Here is a 15,134-nt window from a genome sequence, read left to right as displayed (position 1 = left end):
TGGGGCCAAGAGATCCCACTGAGGTGAGGAACCACTGCTCCCCCTTCTCCTGATCTCCAGCTCCTGGATCAGCCCAGGACAGCCCACCCTGCCCCCCAGCTGTCCTTCCTCCTCCTCCTCAGCCTCACTGTGCCTGGGGCTCTCCCAGCTCTGCTGGGAATGACAAACCCTGCACAGCCCAAGGGCACAGCCCCCAGCCCAGCACACCCAAATGCTTCCTGCAGCTCCTCTCCATACTGAAGTCAGAAGGACATCCTCATCCTGCCAGGCTCCCTCCACCCCAAAGATCAATAACTAATGCTGAACTCCAGATTTTATCTGCACTTTGCAAGGGTAACAAAATAACACCACCATCTTTTTTTTTTTTTTTCCTTTCTTTCCAATTACTGAATCCTTTCAAGATTGACCCAGTAATTTTCAGCTCTATGAAATTTTAGGCAGTGAGGAAAGTGACAGAAGTGATCTGCCAGAATGTTGGGAGAACTTTTGTGTGTGGTTTTTAGAAGACTTCAGGAATACAGCAGTATAGAAATAGAGGAGCACTAACACTTTCTTTCCAAAATAAAAAAAATAAAGGCACCTGAACAAGCTGACCCAGGGATATTTGTTTATCAAGTGCTGGCTCTTTGTGTGCCCACTGTCACAGCCAGAAGAACCCTTGGAAGGAGACATCCCAGTGATTCCAGGGATTGTCTTGCCTACAACACACCAAAAAATAACCACTCCAATTAAATACAGATTTTGCAGCCTGCCTTTAATATGGCTAAACAGATCAGCATGAAATGCAAGAGCTGAGTCTTATTTTCCTTAGAGAACACCCAGGAACAGCTGGACATTAAAATACTCCTGCAGAGGCTCAGCATGCCTGGCCTGATGGCATTTTTAAGGTTATGGAATCACAGAATCATTAAGGTTGGAAAAATCTCCAGGATCAAATCCACCACAGAGGTGAAGTGCTCGTGCCAGGCACAAAGTTTTGTTTTGGGTGGGGTTTTCCAGCCAGGTGAGCAGTTTTGGAACCCTCTCCCCTGCCTGGTTCAGGGGCTGCATTTCCCCCCAGCAGGTGAGTTCCACACTCCCCAAACACACACACGTGGCAGAATTATGTCAACAAACCCTCTCCATTTTCTTGCAAGGAAATTTATCTTGCCTTCTAGCAGTAGGGAGTGAATTTCAATCCTTTCCCTTCCTGTGGCCAGGATGATTATTCCAGGCACAGACCAACGACACAAACCACAGTGGATATTTTATCTGCCATTTCTCCTTCCCGTGGCTAATTTGAAGATACAGATTGCAACCCACAAGTGGTTTTAAGAATTGCCATTAACACTGTTGCTGCACACTACTGCATTTTAAACATGCTTCCAACACAATCAGAGTGTCACAATTTGTAAAATCTGGGGTGATTTTATCCGCAGAACTCACTTCATCACCACAGCCCTGAGCCAGTTCATTAGGCTGATTAGCACTAGCTACCTGCACAGAGCAGCAGAAAATGCCACAAAAGGCTGGATAAATTCAAGTGTGAAGATGAAGAGGACTCTTACTCTGCCTTTTGCACTTGATTTTTCCTTCCACCTGTACTTGGCAGGGGAAGCCCCTGAAGCTCAGCCCTCTCTGTGCTTTGAACCAGCCAGGCTTCCCTGCCAGCAGGAATTTTGGCTAATCCCAAACAGGCAGCACTGCCCTTCAGCCAGCAGTGGGTATCCCTGGGATACAGCCTCCCAAACACAGCTGAGTGCCAGGGAGCTCCTTCCCTCACCAGGAGAGGGACTCCAGCCCATCCTGTCCCCTGGAGCACAGGGAGGTTGTGGGGTAACATCACCTCACCCAGCAGCATCTGGAGCCAGCTTTTGGTGCTTTGAGGCTTTCAGTTCCTCCCCACTTAGATCTCAGCCAGGAGCTTACAGTGGGATGCTAATGCAGAGCAAAATGTCATGGCTTGAATGTAGGAAAAACAAGCTATTAAAAGAATTAGCCAACGAAATAAATTCACAGAATTCCCAGGGGGAAAAAAGAAAGGATGACCTGTTGCCTCTCATCTTCAACACACACAGTGGGAAAAAAGCTCTTTGTGGAAAAGCCAAGAGGTTTCATGGCAACTCAGGTGCTCCCCAGACCTTTACTCCTGGTCACTGAGTGGAAAGATGTTTTTGGACAAGGAATCCATCCTGCAGGGCTCATTACCCAGGCTCAGATCTGCAGGACCCCTGGCACACTGCTGCAGCCTCCCCAAAGAGCAGAGAAATGCTGAGGCAGGGCTGCTAGAGCAGAGCTCAGCACTCCCAGGGCTCAGCCACCAACACCTGCCTGGGAAGTGCTGAGGGCAGCACAGAGCCCAGCAGGGACAGAGCAGGGCTCACCTTGGGAAGGGCAGAGAGGCACCTGCAGGAGGCACAGCAGGGCTCACAGAGCACAGCAGGGCTCACACACACTGCAGGGCTCACACACAGAGCAGGGCTCACACACACTGCAGGGCTCACACACTGCAGGGCTCACACACACTGCAGGGCTCACACAGAGCAGGGCTCACACACACTGCAGGGCTCACACACACTGCAGGGCTCACACACAGAGCAGGGCTCACACAGAGCAGGGCTCACACAGAGCAGGGCTCACACACACTGCAGGGCTCACACACACTGCAGGGCTCACACACAGAGCAGGGCTCACACACACTGCAGGGCTCACAGAGCACAGCAGGGCTCACAGAGCAGAGCAGGGCTCACACACAGAGCAGGGCTCACACACTGCAGGGCTCACACACACTGCAGGGCTCACACACACTGCAGGGCTCACACACAGTGCAGGGCTCACACAGAGCAGGGCTCACACACACTGCAGGGCTCACACACAGAGCAGGGCTCACACACACTGCAGGGCTCACACACACTGCAGGGCTCACACACAGTGCAGGGCTCACACACACTGCAGGGCTCACACACAGAGCAGGGCTCACACTCACTGCAGGGCTCACACACACTGCAGGGCTCACACACACTGCAGGGCTCACACACACAGAGCAGGGCTCACACACACTGAGCAGGGCTCACACACAGAGCAGGGCTCACACACACTCCGAGCAGGGCTCACACACACACTGCAGGGCTCACACACACTGCAGGGCTCACACACAGAGCAGGGCTCACACACACAGAGCAGGGCTCACACACACTGCAGGGCTCACACACAGAGCAGGGCTCACACACACTGCAGGGCTCACACACTGCAGGGCTCACACACACTGCAGGGCTCACACACACTGCAGGGCTCACACACACTGCAGGGCTCACACACACTGCAGGGCTCACACACAGTGCAGGGCTCACACAGAGCAGGGCTCACACACACTGCAGGGCTCACACACAGAGCAGGGCTCACACACACTGCAGGGCTCACACACACTGCAGGGCTCACACACACTGCAGGGCTCACACACACACTGCAGGGCTCACACACACTGCAGGGCTCACACACACTGCAGGGCTCACACACACTGCAGGGCTCACACACACTGCAGGGCTCACACACCCTGCAGGGCTCACACACACTGCAGGGCTCACACACACTGCAGGGCTCACACACACTGCAGGGCTCACACACAGAGCAGGGCTCACACACACTGCAGGGCTCACACACTGCAGGGCTCACACACAGAGCAGGGCTCACACACAGAGCAGGGCTCACACACACTGCAGGGCTCACACACTGCAGGGCTCACACACACTGCAGGGCTCACACACAGAGCAGGGCTCACACAGAGCAGGGCTCACACACACTGCAGGGCTCACACACACTGCAGGGCTCACACACACTGCAGGGCTCACACACAGAGCAGGGCTCACACACACTGCAGGGCTCACACACACAGAGCAGGGCTCACACACACTGCAGGGCTCACACACTGCAGGGCTCACACACACAGAGCAGGGCTCACACACACTGCAGGGCTCACACACACTGCAGGGCTCACACACAGAGCAGGGCTCACACACACTGCAGGGCTCACACACAGAGCAGGGCTCACACACAGAGCAGGGCTCACACACACTGCAGGGCTCACACACTGCAGGGCTCACACACACTGCAGGGCTCACACACACAGAGCAGGGCTCACACACAGTGCAGGGCTCACACACACTGCAGGGCTCACACACAGAGCAGGGCTCACACACACTGCAGGGCTCACACACTGCAGGGCTCACACACACTGCAGGGCTCACACACAGAGCAGGGCTCACACACAGAGCAGGGCTCACACACAGAGCAGGGCTCACACACAGAGCAGGGCTCACACACACAGAGCAGGGCTCACACACACTGCAGGGCTCACACACACTGCAGGGCTCACAGAGCACAGCAGGGCTCACACACACACTGCAGGGCTCACACACACTGCAGGGCTCACACAGAGCAGGGCTCACACACAGTGCAGGGCTCACAGAGCACAGCAGGGCTCACACACACTGCAGGGCTCACACACACACTGCAGGGCTCACACACACTGCAGGGCTCACACAGAGCAGGGCTCACACACACTGCAGGGCTCACAGAGCACAGCAGGGCTCACACACACTGCAGGGCTCACACACACTGCAGGGCTCACACACTGCAGGGCTCACACACAGAGCAGGGCTCACACACACAGTGCAGGGCTCACACACACAGAGCAGGGCTCACACACACACTGCAGGGCTCACACACACTGCAGGGCTCACACACACTGCAGGGCTCACACACACAGAGCAGGGCTCACACAGAGCAGGGCTCACACACAGCAGGGCTCACACACACAGAGCAGGGCTCACACAGCAGGGCTCACACACAGAGCAGGGCTCACACACACAGAGCAGGGCTCACACACACTGCAGGGCTCACACACACAGAGCAGGGCTCACAGAGCACAGCAGGGCTCACACACACTGCAGGGCTCACACACAGAGCAGGGCTCACACACAGAGCAGGGCTCACACACACTGCAGGGCTCACACACACTGCAGGGCTCACACACACTGCAGGGCTCACACACACTGCAGGGCTCACACACACTGCAGGGCTCACAAAGCTCTGCTCTGCTCTGCTCTCCTGCCCCTGCACAGCCCAGCCAGGGAGGCTCAATGTGTACAGACCACAGTGAGCAGAACAGAGCTCACTGCAGGCACAGCCAGGTGGGAACTCAGATCTGGGATTTGGGACATTTCAGCACCAGCTCATCTCACTGCATCTGGCTTTTGCTCCCCATGCAGAAGCTGCCACACACTGAGGTCAGAGCTCCCAGCCCCTCTTACCTCTGTGCCTGTTGGTCGTCTTGTCAAACATCAGCATGGCATCCTCTACCTGCAAGACAAAGAGGGGAGAGCTGAGCTTTAGCACAGGCTGGCAGCTCAGACACACACACACACACACACCAGCAGCCTGGATGGAGCAGAGCTCCTTGGGTTTGGCCAGAGGAAAAGCTTCTCCTTTTGGAAACCTGTTGCTTTCCCCCTCCCTGCCCTGGCTGACATCTGCTCCTGGAGGAGAAAAGTGAGCACTGAAATGTTGGTCCTAAACAGCCAAATGTCTCAGCAGCTCCTCCAGCTCACATCAGCCCCTGGCCCTGCCTCATCTCCCTTTTGCAGGGAGAGCAGGAAGGGCCAGGGGAGGAAACGTGGATAGAAATCAAGCCCATGACTTCTCCAAATTAGAGTCACTGTCGTGGCTGAGAATTAGGTTAAAAGAGGTATGAGCAGGGTAAAATCTGGTCAGCCAAGAAAGGTATTCAGGGGTTTTCAAAAGGGCTTTTGAAAAGCTGGAGGAAAGAGGGGAGAGGGAGGAGGGAGAAACTTTAATTCGCATCAGGCTCGGCAGTTCCACTTCAGGAGAGAGATGACTGATGAAATGTATTGAAGTGCAACCAAATTGCTTTCAACTTTCATTAGGATTTGCATGATTTATTCCACCTCCATTTAATCTGTGCAGCCACACCTGAAATTTTGCACTTACTGCACAAGGATGTAGGGCTGGGGTGATTTCCCAGCACTGTCACACCTTGAGGCTGCAGCAGTGGGGGCAGGTGGGTCCCTGTGCCACTGGACACGTCCTGGGCAAGCTCTGAGATGAAATTACAGACCTGCAATTCCCTGCTGTAAACCCAGGGATGATGAAAACCTGGAACACTGAATTACAGAGCTGTTGCAGGAAGGGAGAACTTTAAAGAAAAGGTTTTATCCTCTAAAGGACTCCACTGCTTGGCTGGGGGGTGGCTTTGGGATTTTTTGTTTGTTTGAAGTTTTTGGATTTTTTTTTTCCATCAGTAATTTTTCTGCACTTCCCTAGACTTGTACACTGGTTTTCTAGAAATCATTTACTTTAGCTAAATGATTTACAATGCACTTACATGGTCTCCTCATCTCCACCTGTCCCCCCAAATGCCCTCTCAGGCAGCAGACAGACACCAAAATATGTCTGTGAACATTTTCTCAGCCTTGGCTGGGGAGAAAGAGTTTGGGAAGGTGGTGAAAACACAAGTTGAACCTCCTTGAGGTTCTGAAGGACTGAAATATGTTCCAGGAGATTGTAAAAAAAATACAATGAAGCAAAACTTTACATGGTGCCTAAAATTCAGCTGAAAATCTGTCTCTGCTTAAGCTGTTCTTAGCTTTTTTAGTCAAACTGGCTTGCAGAAAGTGCTGCCAATGGCCTGAGACAGTGCAGAACTGCAGGTCTCCTGATACCCATCTCGACTGAGACCTGCAGACGCTGATGCACTGAAAACTCAAACTGCATTAAGTCTGTCCTGCTGTCTGTCCTCCCTCCAAGGGGGAAAACTCACCAGGATGAGCAAAAGCAGGAGGCAGATAAGGAGCAGGCTGCCCTTCACCTGCTTATCTCTGCTCCAGGGTTATGTTTGCTCAGCAATCTTTATTTTTCATTCTCACAGGTCCTGGCCTCACTGGAACCCAAAATTACACATTGCACCTGCAGCTGTTTGCTGGGGCATGGCAGCTCCCTGCACCAGCCACCCTCTGTCCCTGCTCCATCCCTGCTGCTGAAGGTTTAACATGGAGCTCTTCTCCCTCCAGCCCCATCCCAGAGAGCTCCTGGATGTGCAGAGCACAGACCCAGCAGCCCAGGGAGGGCCCTGTCCCCAAATCTGTGTGCAGGCTGTGCAGGCTGCAGCCACACTGCCCTGCCACAATGACACCTCCTCCTGCAAGGACATTATGGGGACTTCCAAAAGGCTGCTGTGCTGGCTAGGGAGAGAAGAGATGCTCCAGCATGGCCCTGTCTCAGCCTGAGCCTCCTGTGCAGCCTCACTGTGCTCCTCCAGAGCTGGCAGGGCCAGGAGGGGCTGGTCTGGCCCCAGACCCAGCTCTGGAGGGCTGGGGGGCTCTGGGTGCAGCCCTGCTCACCCTGGGCTCCCTTCCCTTCTCCCACCTGCCCAACCAACACCATCCTCTGGGCAAACAGGGCTTGGTGCCATGTGTACCAAGCTGGAATGATGATCTTGGCAGGGATCTTTTTTATGCAAATAAATCCCTATTAGCAGTAACAAGCACAGGCTGCCAGGCTAATCCTGCAGGGAGGTTTCCTGGGGCCCCAGGAGCTCAGGCACCCTGAGCAGCCTCTGCCCCCTCCAACAGCACCAACTGCTGGAGCAGGGCTGGGCAGCAGCTCCCTGAACAGGGTCAGCCCTGCAGCCCCCAGTGAAACCTGCACGGGGGACAGTCCCTGCAGCTGAGCTCAGACACAGCCCAACATGCCTTGAAGAAAAAATGATCAGTGGGGTGTTCTTTGAGCCAGCTGGTGCCCTTTCAACAATGTCTAATTGGTTATCTTTTCTCTTTCCTAAGGTCAGAACATTTTATCTCCGTCTCTGCCCTTTCTGTGCTTACCCCACCCTGAGTTATTTTTTAGGGCAGGCATTGTAGCAGAAGAATAACCTCTTTCCTCCATAGTCCAGTGACACAATGAGACTTCTTGAAACCTCCTGAATGGATAAAGTGCAGTGGCAAAAGGAAAATTCTATTAACACTTTGCAAAATAAAACATCTAAGAGCTGGTGAGACAAGCAGAAGAAAATCAATATGGAGAGGGCAGTGTGCTCAGAAAAACTTTTCACCAGTTGCAAAAAGGTGGCGAGGGTATGGGAGGGAGGGGGGAGAGAAACTTATTAATGCAGAAAACCCATCAATGGTATGGAAATCTGGCAGAACAGCAAGAACTCAAACTAGAAGAATTTGAATATACAAAGGGCTGAATAGAATGAGCAAAGCACAGTGCCTCACACAGCCCGTTTCTCACGGGTCTCTGAAGCAAACACAGGCAGCTTGTTCGAGCTCTCATCAAGGAGAAAGAAGGGACACAGCCAAGGTAACTGCACACCCTGCAGCAAGCAAACTGATCCCTGCTTCAGGGGCAGGGAAAAACCCAACAGCCCACAGAGAAACCCGAGTACAGGCAGGGCTGGGGCTGCCCCTCCTGCAGCCCCGTGCTCCACCAGTGCTTTAAACATGTCAGCTGCAACTCTTCCAGGCCTCAGCCCAAAACATGCAGCTGACACTGTGCAGACAAGAGGCAAGGAAGGTTTCTCCAGGGTTAGAAGCAGGAGTGGAAGGTGGAATTGCCAGCAAGGCTTGGCCATCACCCACCATGCAGGACCTCAGCCCCAGCGATGCCCCAGCACAGGAGGGGCTGAGCCACCTCCCCCCAGGGCACCACAAACCCCCAGCCTCCCCCAGACATGCAGATAAAGCAGCTGATTAATCCAGACTCATTCTCAGCATCAAGTGAGAGTTACAAAATGAACAGTCTCAGGACTTTGGGTGACTAAAAAAAAAAAGAAAACAAAGACTTGCCAGTGAACAGTGGTTACAAATGGACACTTAAGGCCCCCAGACTCCTCTGTCCCAGCACAGCCCATCCATACAGCCAATGCAGACCCAGTTTCTTACATAAAGCCTAACTAATGGGCTTCAGTTTATTTAACTTCTTTTTTTTCCAATCCACTTGGGGCTCTGAGAAAAGGAAGGGCTCTACCACTTCATTACTCACTGCCTGGAAGGAGGAATAGGGGAGAATAAGAGGAAAGAAAAAAAACCTGGAGGAGCCAAAGGCTTTAATAATCCTAACAGTTCCCAGGGTTATTTAAAATATGCCCAACCAGTTCACAAAAGGCTCCACGGAGATAAATGTATTTGATTTTCTTCCACTTTAATGGAGGCATACATTTAAAGCAACAAAACCAGGGTGACCTAAATAAAATGACTATTAATTGTACTCAGAAAGTCTCTGAATTTAATGCAAGTGATCTAGCCCAGCACAAGAACACACAGTATCTCCAATCACTCCTCCTAGTTAACTCTTTGGGATTTCAGCTCCTCTTTTCCATAAGACAGCAGGAGCTGCAGCCCCAGCACAGCCCAGAGTCAGGGACAGTGTAACCCCAGGCTGAGTGCCCCCCAAACCCAGAGCCCCAGTCAGGGACAATGTAACCCCAGGCTGAGTGCCCCCCAAACCCAGAGCCAGAGTCAGGGACAGTGTAACCCCAGGCTGAGTGCCCCCCAAACCCAGAGCCAGAGTCAGGGACAATGTAACCCCAGGCTGAGTGCCCCCAAACCCAGAGCCCCAGTCAGGGACAGTGTAACCCCAGGCTGAGTGCCCCCAAACCCAGAGCACCAGTCAGGGACAGTGTAACCCCAGGCTGAGTGCCCCCCAAACCCAGAGCCCCAGTCAGGGACAGTGTAACCCCAGGCTGAGTGCCCCCCAAACCCAGAGCCAGAGTCAGGGACAGTGTAACCCCAGGCTGAGTGCCCCCCAAACCCAGAGCTCAGTCAGGGACAGTGTAACCCCAGGCTGAGTGCCCCCAAACCCAGAGCTCAGAGTCAGGGACAGTGTAACCCCAGGCTGAGTGCCCCCAAACCCAGAGCCCCAGTCAGGGACAGTGTAACCCCAGGCTGAGTGCCCCCCAAACCCAGAGCCAGAGTCAGGGACAGTGTAACCCCAGGCTGAGTGCCCCCAAACCCAGAGCTCAGAGTCAGGGACAGTGTAACCCCAGGCTGAGTGCCCCCCAAACCCAGAGCTCAGTCAGGGACAGTGTAACCCCAGGCTGAGTGCCCCCCAAACCCAGAGCTCAGAGTCAGGGACAGTGTAACCCCAGGCTGAGTGCCCCCAAACCCAGAGCCCCAGTCAGGGACAGTGTAACCCCAGGCTGAGTGCCCCCCAAACCCAGAGCCCCAGTCAGGGACAGTGTAACCCCAGGCTGAGTGCCCCCAAACCCAGAGCCCCAGTCAGGGACAGTGTAACCCCAGGCTGAGTGCCCCCAAACCCAGAGCTCAGAGTCAGGGACAGTGTAACCCCAGGCTGAGTGCCCCCCAAACCCAGAGCCCCAGTCAGGGACAGTGTAACCCCAGGCTGAGTGCCCCCCAAACCCAGAGCACCAGTCAGGGACAGTGTAACCCCAGGCTGAGTGCCCCCCAAACCCAGAGCTCAGAGTCAGGGACAGTGTAACCCCAGGCTGAGTGCCCCCCAAACCCAGAGCACCAGTCAGGGACAGTGTAACCCCAGGCTGAGTGCCCCCAAACCCAGAGATCAGAGTCAGGGACAGTGTAACCCCAGGCTGAGTGCCCCCAAACCCAGAGCCCCAGTCAGGGACAGTGTAACCCCAGGCTGAGTGCCCCCCAAACCCAGAGCCCCAGTCAGGGACAGTGTAACCCCAGGCTGAGTGCCCCCAAACCCAGAGCCAGTGTCAGGGACAGTGTAACCCCAGGCTGAGTGCCCCCCAAACCCAGAGTCAGAGTCAGGGACAGTGTAACCCCAGGCTGAGTGCCCCCCAAACCCAGAGCTCAGAGTCAGGGACAGTGTAACCCCAGGCTGAGTGCCCCCAAACCCAGAGTCAGAGTCAGGGACAGTGTAACCCCAGGCTGAGTGCCCCCAAACCCAGAGCCCCAGTCAGGGACAGTGTAACCCCAGGCTGAGTGCCCCCCAAACCCAGAGCTCAGAGTCAGGGACAGTGTAACCCCAGGCTGAGTGCCCCCAAACCCAGAGCATCACTCCACATCTCCATGTTCTGCTGCTTCTGGCTGAGCCAAGTTTACCCCCAGAGTGAAACTCCCACAATGAAACCCCCCAAGAACTGAAGGGACACACAGCAGCCTCTGTGCCTCCTCTCCCAGCCCAGGAAGGCTTTTCGTGACCCAAACCCGAGTTTCCAGCACACCCAGAGCAGGCTGAGGTGTTCTGTGCTCCCTGGGGTGGAGGGGCTGCTCTCCACACTCCCAAGCAGACCTGGCACTGTGTTCTCCATCCCTTCAAGAATGGAATTTCAGAGAAGAATTAGGGCAGACAAATGGCATTACAGCTGGAATGGACCATGGTGGCAATTCCAGCTGGGTCTGGGGAGGGAAGGAGTTACTGAGGACAACCTCTGGCCCCACACAATTCAGCTGTGCCTCTCCTCCCTCCATCCCCCACTCGTGAACTTTACAGCTCTGTCACCCCCCTGCTCTTCCAAGAAAAGTGTGCTGGATATTCTGGTCTAATTCCTCAAATTATTTATCCACACAGCAAACTCCTCCAATATTTTGTTTTCTGAAGCAGAAAACCCTCTCAGCTGCCAGTGAACTGTCAGGTGCTGTTATTTTAAATGTGCATGTGAGATCCAAACGTGCTCCTGCAGATTTACAACCTCCCCCCACATAAATTAAGACAAATGCCTATTGCATGGCAGACAATCTGAAATGGCTCCCCCACACCAGCCTCTGGGCTTGATTACAAGAGAATTAACCAAAGAAACAAATGATCCCCCTTCTTTCTGTCACACACCTCCCTCCTCCCAGCTCTGTCTCCTGCCCAAGGGCTCCCTGACCATCACCCAGGCTCCTCCAGCACTGTGTCCAGTTTGGGTGACCACTCCAGACCCAACCCAGCACCCCAGCTGAGCCCATCCTGGGCAGGGCTCAGGGAGCAGAGCAGGGAGCTCCAGGCTGGGAGTGCTGCTCCAGCACCCCAAGGCACCCCTGGTTATCAATCCCTGGAGAGGATTCACTCCTCTGAGCACCCCAGGCTGGGGCACAGGGTGAGGCTCCTGGCTGAGCCCTCCCCTGTGTGCCCTGGTGACAGATTATGCACCAGGAGAACAATCAATGCCATACTGTGCAAACACAAATTCCAGTGCTGGCAATTCTTCCCCCCAGCAGTCGAGGCTTTAAAAAGTCTTCTTCAGCAATTATAGCTAATAAAACTACAATTTTATTCAACACACACATATCATTGTAACTAATTTTGCTCCATCAGGGCTGAAATTAAAACAGTCATTCAATCACGTTAATCTCAGGGCTCGCTCACCAGCCGTGACATGGCAAAGAGCATCCCCAGAGCTTGCCAAAAAGCTCTGTGGCTACTGCTGGACTTCAGAATGCTCCTGCAAAACACCAGCACATTGCTCAATGCTGACTCTACCAAGGGGCATGTAGGAATGAGTAATGCTCTCCAGAAAAAAGCAGCTTTCCACAGCAGGACAAATTAAACATGACTTCATAGATGATTTCTCATTAATTCCTTCTCTGGCATTAATAACATGGAGTATTGATGAAAGCAAAGCTCCCATCAAGTTATAAACCATGTGAGGACTCTTGGAGTGCTCCTTTTCCTGCTGTCTTGACTGAGAGCTTCCCTTTTGCCCCCAGATTTCCAGCACCTGTTAGCTAACAACACTGACAGGAACACAGGCTCTTGTAAAAACCCCACCAAACCAATCAACAGCCCAGAAACACAAAACCAGCTCTTTCTTCACCCTCTGGGGCTGCAGTAGAGAAGGTGGTGAGCAGAGGAAGGGAAAGAAGGCAGGCAAGGTAAGGTAATAATAATTTCTCCAGCAATGGAATGGCTGGGGGTGGATGAACTCCCAGGGACATTTCTCCAAAGGGGAGGATGCACACACACAGCAGGGACAGACACTGGGGTCTGCATGAAAACAGGACACAGAACAAACCACCCTGTGCCCAGGAGGTGTCCCCCAGCTGTCCCAGGGATGTGTTTGCTGTGGAAATCAGAGCTCCCCCTCCCAGCTGCAGGGCATGCCTGGCTGGCTGTGCTCAGCCCAGCCTGGGCAGGGGTCACTCTGCAATCAAATCCCTCAGGTCTAACTGTCCAGAGCCATCCCTGCCTGCAGCACAGGCAGCTCTCCCCTGGCTCTCCTCAGCTGGGGAAATGGGTTCCTGCATTTCTGAAATGGATTTAGGGAGTCAGAGGGACATCCCTGTGCTCTGCCCTTCTCCAGCTGTGCCATTTTCGATCCTGCAGGGATAACAGGGAAGGGGGAACGCTCAACCCCTGCAGCAAGGACCTGAGACTCAGCTCCTCCAGGTCACTGCAGACACACAAACCCCAAGGACGGGGTGAAGAAGCCACCAGGGGCTGTGGCAGCCCTTCACCCACAGAGAACTGCACCACAACTGCAGGTTTCAGTGCAGAACAGCAGAGCCCTGCTGGGAAAGGGCTGTGGCACTGCCCAGGGACAGCAGCAGGTGCCACAGTGCCACCATCCTGGAACATGCCTGGATGGGGGCACAGATGGCACATGTCATACAAGCACTGCAAGGCTCCTGTGATGACACATTTTGGACACATTTGTCAGTGTAACACACACACTGACTGGCCACAGACAGCAACTAAAACCAGTCATCCAATCTGAAACTGGGGTTAAATCAGGGAGCTCCTGCTACTGCCCTTCCCCAGAGAGGCAAGAACAGAATCCTGTTCCAAACATCTGCTGGAGAGGATCCAGGCTCCCTTACAAACACTCAATTCACCCTGCCTCAAAACATGCCTGTGTTTTACCCATCTAACAGACCAGGAAGAGGGGGGGGGGGCTGGAAGGGAAGTTGAGTTCCAGGTGTTTTAGTGACCTGTGGCCCCAGAGCCAAGCACCACCCTGGACTCTGCCCTGGGCTCCTGCTGGCATTGGGGGATCCCCTCCCACACCCATCCTCCTCCACTATTCCTTGCCAACATCCCAAACAACTTCTGGCTAGTGTTTTCCTGTGGTACCCACAACTGAGTGAAGCACCCAGCTCCCACCACCCTGCTGCTCCCCCCTGCCTGAAGGAGCCAGCACCAGATAAAAACACAAACCCACACAAGGGCTGCTTTCTACATGCACCCACCACAGTTTTAACTATTCCTTTGGGGCTGCTGGGTCTGACAGGTTTAAACCTCTGCTGCAGAAAGGCTGGAGAATTTCTGCTCTTTGGAAAGCAGAGGCTGAGAGCTCCACACATCACTCAGATAAATGAACAGCTCAAACATCCCAGGAGTCCACAGCAGCACAGCTCCAAGGGGCTGAGCTCCTTCCCCCTCCCCAGCCCAGGTAAGTGCCAGGGCTGCAGGGCAGGACCCTCAGTGCCCTCCCTGAGCACTGCAGCCAGCCAGGTGCCAGGGTGCTGATTTTACTCTCATGGAACATTAGGCACCGTCAGCAGAAATCATTCTTCCTCCCTGCCCAGTGCTCGTTTGCATACTGGCACTGCAAAGTTGCAATCTGTTTTCTTTTCCAAACAACACCAGGGCTGTGAGCCCCAGAGGAGGGGCAGCTCCTGTCCTGATGGGCTTCACCAGCACCAGTGTCTGGAAAACCTGATTTAAATCCTCCTTTGGGGCTGCAGCAAGAGGGGTGCTGTCATTTAATTTAACCACAGCACCAGCTTCTCTCCTGGCTTTGCTGCAGCCACAGCACCAAGCCCAGAGGAGGACACCAAAACCAGGTTTAGATGGGATATTAGAAAAATTCCTCCCTTTGAGGCACAGGAGATGCTGTGGCTGCCCCATCCCTGGAAGTGCCCAAGGACACTGGGGCTTGGACACCTGGGACTGGGTGAGCTTTAATGTCCCTCCCCACCCAAACCATGCTGGAACTGCAGGAATAACCTGTGCCCTGAAACCACACACAGAAAAAACCCAGCCCAGAGCCTTCCCTACTGCTGAGAATACTGAGAAAATCTCCATTCCCAAGAAAGCAGGGTGTTTTCACAGATGCCTTTGCACAGTCCCAGGGCAGGCCAGGCTCAGGGACACAGATCTGATTAAGAGACATCCTGAGCACAGGAACAGGATCGGGTTTAAAGAGCTTCCTGCTGCCCTTTGGTAAATACCTG

The 15,134-nt window shown here is 54.0% G+C and overlaps 1 protein-coding gene across 10 annotated transcripts in view; it reads right to left on the bottom strand.

The window, feature by feature from the left end:
• Positions 1-15,134, bottom strand: part of MSI2 (musashi RNA binding protein 2) — a 201,763-nt gene that overhangs the window by 75,927 nt on the left and 110,702 nt on the right. For all 10 annotated transcript variants that reach the window (XM_056506669.1, XM_056506672.1, XM_056506678.1 and 7 more), the window contains exon 7: positions 5,289-5,337. In XM_056506669.1, coding sequence (XP_056362644.1) covers positions 5,289-5,337 — 49 coding nt within the window. The remainder of the gene's footprint in view (positions 1-5,288; positions 5,338-15,134) is intronic.

Source organism: Oenanthe melanoleuca, chromosome 19 (genome assembly GCF_029582105.1).
Source record: "Oenanthe melanoleuca isolate GR-GAL-2019-014 chromosome 19, OMel1.0, whole genome shotgun sequence".
Classification (NCBI taxonomy): domain Eukaryota; kingdom Metazoa; phylum Chordata; class Aves; order Passeriformes; family Muscicapidae; genus Oenanthe; species Oenanthe melanoleuca.
The sequence above is the reverse complement of the archived record's forward strand: the minus strand, read 5'-3'. Positions and strand labels throughout refer to the sequence as shown.